At 39.6% G+C, this 10,911-nt stretch overlaps 1 protein-coding gene across 1 annotated transcript in view; it reads right to left on the bottom strand.

Annotated features, from left to right (window-relative positions):
• Nucleotides 1-434: 434 nt before the first annotated feature.
• Nucleotides 435-10,911, bottom strand: part of Aldh7A1 (aldehyde dehydrogenase 7 family member A1) — a 155,069-nt gene continuing 144,592 nt past the window's right edge. Inside the window, exon 8 of the mRNA XM_067141845.2 lies at nucleotides 435-870. Coding sequence (XP_066997946.2) covers nucleotides 658-870 — 213 coding nt within the window. The 3' untranslated portion in view covers nucleotides 435-657. The remainder of the gene's footprint in view (nucleotides 871-10,911) is intronic.

Genomic DNA, 10,911 nt, shown 5'->3' with positions numbered 1-10,911 from the left:
GCCTATTTTACAGCCAGATGTCCTTCCTGTTACAAACCTCAGCTGAGAAGCTAATGAAGATGAAATAAATAATGGTGAACGAAACTGAGTATGAAGGTGGAAGGAATTGGCTGTGGCCTATGAATAGGAACTGTCCCAGCATTTGCTTGGAAGTGAAAATGGAAACCACAAAAAACTATTCTCAGGACAACTGACGATGGGTTTCGAATTTACCCATCTCCCAAATGCACAGCTTGGCTCCATAGTCATAGCACGTTAACACGTGTAGCCACTCTGCTTGGTGTTTTATTTCTTATTATTAACATCTCAAAAGTGAAACTTTCCTAATTTGTACTTGGAAAATAAACTAAATATTGAATAAGTCAAAGGTCTTTGATATATCTTGGTTATTCAAAAGAAACAAATCCTTTAAAAAATGTATAGAACATTCACACTTATTTTTCATTCACATTTATTCTGAAATAATAATATTCTGTTCTTGTTACATGGCAAAAAATTATTCCTATCCAATTCAGTTATAAAGTAAAGACCAGTCTCTTAAGCTCCTTATATTGATATATATTTTCACCAACATTATCTGTAATATCAAATGATACAATAAGGTTTTAGAATTTGTTTTGCATACATTTTTTGATCATGTGAATTTCCTCTTCAGGCTTATTCAAATTTTATTCCCTGAGCTAAAGGAAGTTCTTTACTGAAGTTGATTGTAATGGTTGAACGTCTCATGTACTGTTTCCACGAATCTGAGCCAGATTCACGACCTCCTCCTGTGTGTTTCTCTCCACCAAATGCCCCTCCAATCTCAGCACCACTTGTTGGGATATTGACATTCACAATGCCACAGTCTGATCCTTTTGGTCCAATCCACTTGCAAGAAAAATAGAGAATTATAGTATAAAATTAATAAATAGAAAGAACATAACTTTCCTGGAACATAACAGATTTACGAATCAGTGAATGAGATTTTAGAATATTCAGCACATAGAATCTGCAGAACCTGTCTTAAAAAATGTTATATACATTTTATAACAACAACAATACCAGTAATATTAATGTTTACAGAGTAAAGTAGATATGTATAACCAGGCTGAAGATGTAAACCATCAGCATTTCAATAGAAAGAAGATTAACTCACCATACATCTCATAAAGCCTCATGTTGTTGTTTGAGTCATCAGACCATAGACTGGTTTTGGTGCAACCTCCATACCACCCTATGCTGTGCTAATCTCTTCAATTCTATGTAACTACTGCATCCTACATCTCTTCTAATCTGCTTGTCTTATTCATACACTGGACTACACCTACCGTTCTTACCACTTACATTTCCCTCAAAAACTAACTGAACAAGTCCTGGGTATCTTAAGATGTGTCCTATCAGTATGTATTTTTCTTGTCTAATTTAGCCAAATTGATCTCCCTCACCAATTTCATATAGTACCGTATCTCTTTATTCATGATTCGATCTGTCAATCTCACCTTCAGCATTCTTCCGTAATACCACATCTCAAAATATATATTTTATTTTCTTCCTTTTTGAGCTAGTTATTGTCTATATTTCACTTCCATACAATGCCATGTACCATAAAAAAGTCTTCAAAAACATCTTTCTAATTCCTATACCAATGTTTGAAATGAGCAAATTTCTTTTCTTATGAAAGGCCTTCTTTGTTTGTGGTAGTCTGCATTTTATGCCCTCCTTACTTCTGCCATCTGCCTTGTCTTCCTCCCCTAGAAGTGGTTTTCCATCCAAGCTCATAATATTCATACACATTGTTTCCTTTCTCAAGAGGTTTCCTTAATTTTCCTGTATGCAGCATCTACCTTTCCTAGAACCATACAACCGTGAACTTTCTTGCACTTCTCTTTCAGCCATTCTTCTTTAGTTGTCCTGCACTTTCTCCTTCATTGCACTTCATTCTTTAGTCACCTGTATTCTTTTCTGCCTTCCTAATTTTTTACATTCATGTACTTTTGCAATTCATCAATCAGATCTAGTATTTCCTTAGCTATCCATTGATTCTTAGTTGATCTTTCCTTTCTTCCTAAACTTTCTTCAGCAGCCTGACTGACCCCATTCTTCATGACTGTCCGTTCTTCCTCTATTGTGTTTCCTTCAGCCTTTTCATTTAGTCCTTGTTCAACATGTTCCTTGAGACAATCCCTCACACTCATTCCTTTCAACTTGTCTAGATCCCATCTCCTTGCATTCCTTCCTTCTATTTCTTCAACTTCAGATGGCATTTCATGACCAACAAGTTGTGGTCAGAGTCCACGTATCTCCTGGGAGAGTCTTGCAATCCAACACCTGGTTTCTGAATCTCTGCCTAGTTATACTGAAGTCTATTTGATACCTTCCATTATCTCCAGGTCTCATCCACGTATAAAGCCGCCGTTTGTACTTTTGACCAAGTATTAGCAAGGATTTCATTATGATCGATGCAGAATTCAACCAGCCGACTTCCTCTTTCATTACTTCGTCCCAATCCAAATTCTCCTACTGTATTACCTTCTCTTCCTTGGCCTACCTTTGCATTCCAGTCTCACATTAGATTCTCGTCGCCTTTTACATATTATATTACATCTTCTATATCTTCATATATTCATTTGATTTCATCATCATCTGCTGATCTATTAGACATATAGACCTGCACTATTGTGGTGGGCATTGGTTTGGTGTCTATCTATCCTTTCACTATGCTGGTCGCAGTAGCTTACCTGCTGCCCTATTTTCTTATTCATTAGTAACATTTTCAACACTAACATATTTTAACATGGACCCTCGCAGTGAACTGGGTCTTTTTCCTGAATTTAACTTACTACACAACAGCAAAACATAGTAGATACCTAATTTTTGTATTACATGAAGGTGTCAGCTATCCAAAAAGAAGATGTTAATCAGGAAGTACATATCTAAAGGAATTATACTAGTCTTATGTAAAACATCAAAAAATATACAGAAAAAATCTTTTACATTCAAGTTATACCAACAAGCCTGATCAAACAATAAAAATTAATCATTTAATGTGACTACATAAGCCACAAATAAATGCAATTATATTTGAAATACAAAATTTACCTATTTAGGATTAGTTTGTTTTGGTATGGTAGCCCTGAAAACATTGGGCTTGCACTCCTTGCATCACCGCCTACTTTCTTTTCGTGGTACAAGTGACTCATCAGGCTGTGCCTCTTCATCTAAACGAAAAAATAAGCCCAAATTTCTGGAGAGGTGAAGTATTTCTATTGTTTGTATTCAGGATAAAATAATGCAGCTAAAAACTCTCATTCAAAAGTGATGTAACAAATATAAATTTTGCCACGTATCCAGTGATGCCATCACCATGGAACTACACATCCAGTGATGACAGACATTCTTGAAGTCTGATGACTGCCACTTGTATCTCAAAGTGAGGGTTTACAAGTGGAGAAGACAGTAAATATGTTGGAAGATAGTCCGCCTAGTCAATACAATTCATTTATTTACCTTTCACCTTAACATCTAGTACATATTTCGAGAATATTATGCATTCTCTTCCTCAGCTAGTGGATTAAAATTCAGTATACAATAAGACCTGACTAAAATACGGGGGCCCCCCATTAAAATTCAAAACAATAAGTATGACAATGTGACACTTAAAAATTTTGGATAGTTTATTTATTTATTTATTTATTCAGGATCAGCAACAGCATAACGCCGAATTACAACGATCTGAGCTATGTACAACAGATATGAATCTAAAATGAAAGATATATAAATACTTACAAAGGACACAAATATACACAATAAAAACTGCACAATCATATATAATACATATTTACATAAACAACGTTATTAACAAAGAAAAATACATTTACAGTAAATACAGGAGCAGAACGGGAAAGAACAAGAAGGAAAATTAAGTTATATGATAAATATCATGACAGAAGGAAGGAAACGTTACGAAGAGATCTAGGTTGTTGTTGATAGATAATGTATTAAACATTGCTGGAATACGTACCGAAAGGGACCTTTGGGTGAGAGAAAGCCGGGAGTAAGGAGTATGGAATAGGGTCTTCATTCTGGTATTACGGGATGGGACGTGGAGGGGAAATAAGGAAGCTAAATCTGGAGACCTAAACAGACCATTAACTGCTTTGTATAGCAGCTTTAGGTCGGCTACTTTCCTCCGAGCAGAAAGAGTCTTGAGGTTCAGTTTCCCAAGCACTTGGATAGTGCTTAGATTGCGACATGCAGGGACCCTGGCTCTGACGATAGCACAGAAAAATGATTGTACACGGTCAAGGTGGCAGAGGTTAGAAGAAGCAGAAATGGACCAGACTGGAGAGGCGTATTCAACAATAGGTAAGATACAGGAAACGTAGAATGCTCGGAGGGCATTCACATCTGTGATGTCAGAAAACCTGTACAGTAAACCAAGGAGTGACATAGCACGTGAGGTAACCCTGTTTATGTGCGAGACAAACAACAATTTACTGTCAAAATGCACTCCTAAGTCTTTTTGATTGTCAACAAGAGCAATCGGTTGGTTCAGTAGGTGATATTGTTGTAGAACGGGGGATTTACGAAGTGTGAACGAAATGGTGGAACACTTGGAGGGATGAGGTTTAAGACGCCATGTAGTACACCAACCTGATAGTGAATCAAGTGCATTTTGCAATTGGATCGTATCTGTAGGAGAATCGATCTGCTTGAAGATTTTACAATCATCAGCAAAGAGCAGTATTTCACATGAATGGTGGGAAACAGTATCGATAAGGTCATCAATAAACAGGGCAAAAAGAAGTGGACCAAGGACACTACCCTGCGGGACACCAGAGAGGGTGGTGGTGAGAGAAGAACTGCATCCATCAAGAACAACGCGCTGTAGTCTTTCGCTCAGAAAGCTATTAATTAGAGCTAGGAGTCTCCCATGCACGTTAAACCGTTCAGAAAGTTTGTGCACAAGAAGGGTGTGATCCACGGTATCAAAGGCCTTCGCGATGTCGATATAGCATACATCAAGTTGAGAGCCCGCGTGGATGGCAGACGTGGCATGATGGAGGAGGATAGCCAAGTTAGTTACGCAGGAGCTTCCAGGAAGGAAACCATGCTGCTGAGGGGATATATAGGGATTTGTAAACGCAAGCAAATGCTGATGGATGATCCTTTCACAAATGATTGATAAAGCAGGTAATATAGAGACCGGGCGATAATTTGCAATATCCGACCTCTGTCCACCTTTAAGAACTGGTGTGATATACGCAAGTTTCCAGGAGCTCGGAAAGTAGCCGACTGAGAAGCACCGATTGAATATCACACTAATAGGGTATGAAAGACTTACTGCTGTATTCCTAAGGAAGATAGGACTGAGACCATCAGGACCAGTGGGTTTATTTTCTGACAAAGACGAAAGTAGGGAGTACACTTCAGATTCAGTGGTAGAAATATTACTGAGGCTATGGGAAGTAACAGGTTTACATTTAGGAAACTCAACATATTGCACAGGTTTAACAAAATTAGAGGTAAAATATTCATTAAATAATTCAGATCTATCTGCTCCACTGGCTACAGACTGGTCCCAGGTTACTACTTCCGGTATTCGTTTATTGTCTCTTCTGTTATTTATAAGTGACCAGAACCTTTTACTGTTGTGTCTTACTTCAATGCAGGCTCCGTTAATATAGTCAGAGTAATCCCGCCTTAATAAGTACTTGTGGTGTTTGCGAAGGTCCGAGAATATTTTATAATTACTCTCGGAAGGTGCATTCTTCCATTGTCTCCAGGCTACCGATTTTTGTAGTTCAGCACTTTTTGTATCACTCTTCTTCCATGGAGGGAATTTTCTGGACATCGAACGAGTAGGAATGAGGTCCCGAATCACAGCAAGCGTCCAATCATAAAATAAGTCCACCGCATCTTGAACTTCACCCACATGCAACAAATGCCATGGTAACAGGGACAGGGTACGATTCACAGTCTGCCAGTCAACTTTACGCCACACAGGCACAGAGCTCCTAAGGACAGGTCGATGACATCTCGGAGCACGGGGAGGGGTGAGAGTGAAAGTTGCTTCAAAGGACTTGTGGTTGGAGTTAAAAATATTTCGTCCCACAGAAACAGATGAGGGCTCGTTATAGGAAAGCAGGTAGTCAAGAAGACTATTTCCGCAGGTGTTTTCCAAGACATGCTGTTTGAAGTTCAGTCCAGTAATATAGTGGTCAAATTGGTAACCCAATACCCTAGTAAGAGGCCAAATGATGTCAAGCGTGTAAGGGGGGAAGTATGACTGTAGTATCACGGGCGGTTCCTTCCACCCCTCCTTCCATCCAACACGCAACCCAATGTAATTCTGTAACCAGTTGCCATACAACATCAGGTGCCTCAACATCTATCTAACACATGCATGCCACACGTAATATTTACATCATCACACTGGTAAAGTTTAATATTTTTACCCCGTTGTATTCTCATTTGTTCATGTCGGAGCCTTTTGTTATTTTGAATTAATATCCTTTTTATAGACCATTTTAACCTATTTTCAACCTGGCTGCATAAGACATCTATCAACCGAAGATAATATCAGGACTCCAAGTTTTAACGCAACTTCATTTATTCTTGTACAAATCCAATTGAACTACGCAAGATAGTATTATAATTCCTAGGACACCGTAATTTCGCCTCATTATACGACGCTGTGTCCAATATTTTTTAATTTAAATAACTAGTATAATTGGACAGTTCGGCGGCCTCCTCCCGCGAGAAATTTGAATTCTGGCGGGAAATTTGAATTTTGGCGGGAGATTTGAATTTTGGCGCGAGATTTGAATTTGTAAACAACGCCGCGTGCTTTTTGACAGCTGTCATCGACAACAACGCATCGCTAACCTCACTGCTGCCATCTTGACGGGCCTAAATCTCAGTAGTGCCAACTTAACCTAACTAGCGCGAGGTAAACAAAGCCACGTGTTTTTTGACAGCCACGTGCTTTTTGACAGACAGCAACGCATCGCTAACCTCAGTACTGCCATCTTGACGGGCCTAAACCTCAGTAGTGCCAACTTAACCTAACTAGTGCGAGGTAAACAAAGCCACGTGTTTTTTGACAGCCACGTGCTTTTTGACAGACAACAACGCATCGCTAACCTCAGTACTGCCATCTTGACGGGCCTAAACCTTAGTGGTACCAACTTAACCCAACTAGCGTGTGGTAAACAAAGCCACGTGCTTTTTGACAGCTGTCATCCGCCATCTTTAAACCACAGAGCACTGTGCTGCCCGCTTTGTGGTGGCGGATAATTTGAAAAATGCTTTTTGATAGCAGCCATCTTTAAGCACCGTGCTGCCCTCTTTAGCTACTTACCTTTGAAATGCGGTGGCGGTAAATTCCACGTGCTTTACAAACCTATATGCTTTTCTGACAGCTGTCATCCGCCATCTTTAATCCAGAGAGAACAGTGCTGCCCTCTATGTGGTGGCGGCAAATTCCACGTGCTCTTGTTTGGAAACAAATCAACATGCTTTTTTGACAGCTGTCAACCGCCATCTTTAATCACCGTGCTGCCCTCTTTAGCTACTTACCTTTGACAGCTGTCATCCGCCATCTTTAATCCAGAGAGAACAGTGCTGCCCTCTTTAGCTACTTACCTTTGAGGCGGTTAATTTGAAAAATTCTTTTCGACAAGCAGCCATCTTTAATCCAGAGAGAACAGTGCTGCCCTCTTTAGCTACTTACCTTTGAGGCGGTTAATTTGAAAAATTCTATTTAACAAGCCGCCATCTTTAATGAAAAGAGCATCGTGGTGCTATCTTGCGGGTAAATTTTACGTCACAGCTGTCAACCACCATCTTTAATCCAGAGAGAACCGTGCTGCCCTCTTTACCTACTTACCTTTGAAATGTGGTACGTCACAGCTGTCATCCGCCATCTTGCATCGCAAACCTCAGTGCTGCACTCTTTAGCTAGATACCTTTGAAATGTAGTGGCGGCAAATTCCACGTGCTCCTGTTTGGAAACAAACCTATGCGCTTTTTTGTCAGCTATCATCCGCCATCTTTAATCTAGAGAGCACCGTGCTGCTATCTGTGTGGTATTGGAAATTCTACACGCTCTTGTTTGGAAACAAACCCATGTGCTTTTCTGACAGCTGTCATCCGCAAGAGAGCACCGTGCTGCCATCCTTAGCTAGATACCTTTGAAATGTGGTGGCGGAAAATTCCACGTGCTCTTGTTTAGTAAACAAAGCCACGTGCTTTTTTGACAGCTATCATCCGCCATCTTTAATCAATAGAGCACTGTGCTGCAATCATGCGGGTAATTTCGTCAGCTGTCATCCACCATCTTTAATCTACAGAGCGCCGTGCTGCTCTCTGTAGTAGCGGGCAATTTGAAAAGTTCTGTTACTTGTCATCCGTCATCTTTAATCAACAAAGCTTCGTACTGCTATCTTTAGCTACATACCTTTAACATGTGGTGGCGGATAATTTGAAAATAAAAAACTTCCGTTAGCTATCATCCGCCATCTTTATTCAACAGAGCATCGTGCTGCTATCTCTAGCTACATACATTTAACATGTGGTGACGGCAATTTGAAATTCTATCTATATGCCATCTTTAATCAACAGAGCACCGTGCTGCTATCCCTTTGAATTGTGGTGACGGATAATTTGAAATTCCGTTAGCTATCATCATTAAACATTAGTGCATTCGCTAACCTAACCTCTCATCTACTATCTTGAAGGAGATTATACGACACCTCCTCTACCTCTTCCTCCTCCTCCTCCCCTACCACCTCCGCCTCCTCCTCCTCCTCTGTCAAGGCATAACTTTATCGAACACGCATCGCGAAGGCAAGAGTGTGCAGCGATATGCATGTTTAGACTTGCGGATTACGAAAGAAACATAACAAGACTTGAATCGAACCCTGCACTCGATGTCGTTAACTTCAACATGTGATTAAAACATTGTCTGGTGTGTTCAGAACACTACATAAGTAGAATCGAACGCTGTACAACATGTTAGGGGATACCTTTGTTCTAAGAAGATCAGATTGAAACATAACAAGACTAGAATTGAACACTGCACTCGATGTCGTTAACCTTAACATGTGATCAGAACATTGATTGATGTGTTCAGATCACTAAACAAGTAGAAGCGAACACTGTACAACATGTTAGGGGATACCTTTGTTCTAAGAAAATTAGATTGCAAAATAACAAGACTAGAATCGAACACTACACTCGATGTCGTTAACCTTAACATGTGATCAGAACATTGACTGATGTGTTCAGATCACTAAACAAGTAGAACCGAACACTGTACAACATGTCAGGGGATACCTTTGTTCCAAGAAAATTAGATTGAAACATAACAAGACTAGAACTGAACACTGCACTCGATACAACATGTGATCAGAAAATTGATTGATGTGTTCAGATCACTAAACAAGTAAAACCGAACACTGTACAACATGTTAGGGGATACCTTTGTTCTAAGAAGATCAGATTGAAACATAACAAGACTAGAATCGAACACTGCACTCGATGTCGTTAACCTTAACATGTGATCCGATACAACATGTTAGGGGATACCTTTGTTCTAAGAAAATTAGATTGAAACATAACAAGACTAGAACCGAACACTGCACAACATGTTAGGGGATACCTTTGTTCTAAGAAGATCAGATTGAAACATAACAAGACTAGAATTGAACACTGCACTCGATACAACATGTGATCAGAAAATTGATTGATGTGTTCAGATCACTAAACAAGTAAAACCGAACACTGTACAACATGTTAGGGGGTACCTTTGTTCTAAGAAGATCAGATTGAAACATAACAAGACTAGAATCGAACACTGCACTCGATGTCGTTAACCTTAACATGTGATCCGATACAACATGTTAGGGGATACCTTTGTTCTAAGAAAATTAGATTGAAACATAGCAAGACTAGAATCGAACACTGTAAGAACATTGTTTGATGTGTTCAGAGCAAAAGTACAACTTCAATGATTTACCTAGTGTAAAAATCAAAAACACACACTGTACACATATCGCATAGCTATCTCGCCTATCACTTGCCTAGTATGAAAATCAAAAACACACTGTGCACATATCGCATAGCTAACTCGGCAACACTTCAAATGATTTGCTTAGTACGAAAATAAAAAATCTATACCGCGTAGCTAACTCGTTCATCACACTGCTAAGACGCTTAGTCATTGCAAATACACTGATATATGTCATACGAAAATCAAGAAAGCATACTGCGTAGCCAACTCGCTCGGGTCACTCGCTTAGTAATTGCAACACGACTAGAACACTGATACACGTTACTCTTTTTTTCTCGAAACACACACACACACACACACACGGATAAGAATGTTCCGAGATACTACATACTTACATGTTAAAAAAATAGGGGGATGAAAGATCATAAATTATACGTACACATGTTGTCTCCTCCAAGCTGTAAGACGAAATAGACGCAGTACTGCGAGTTTCCGCTCTAGCTGGCGAACGGAAGTAGCATGATATCTCAGCAAAAAAAAAAAATACGCTTGAGCTTGCATACATGCAAGTCAGACACAATGATGGATACCGCGATTCAAATCCTGGCAACTTATGCTGTCAGGAAGGGCATCCGGCGAGCATCTAGCTGTAAATCCCCGATTCTCATGTTAGAAAGGGCAACTTGTTGAAAACATTCTTAATCCCAGTTCTTTGACGTCAGGAAGGGCAACCGGTCGAAAACAATAGTGTATGATGTAAGAGGCTAGATACTGCCAGTTTTGCGTCAGGAACGGCAACTAGTCTTAAAAACAAATTCTTTCGATTTAAAATCTTAGTTTTGCGACAGGAAGGGCATCCGGCTGTAGAACAATACTTTGTGATACAGCGATTTAAAATCTAAGAAGAGCATCTA

This window comes from Anabrus simplex, chromosome 2 (genome assembly GCF_040414725.1).
Source record: "Anabrus simplex isolate iqAnaSimp1 chromosome 2, ASM4041472v1, whole genome shotgun sequence".
NCBI classification, from domain to species: domain Eukaryota; kingdom Metazoa; phylum Arthropoda; class Insecta; order Orthoptera; family Tettigoniidae; genus Anabrus; species Anabrus simplex.
Note: the sequence above shows the minus strand (reverse complement) of the source record. Positions and strands in the feature narration are given on the sequence as shown.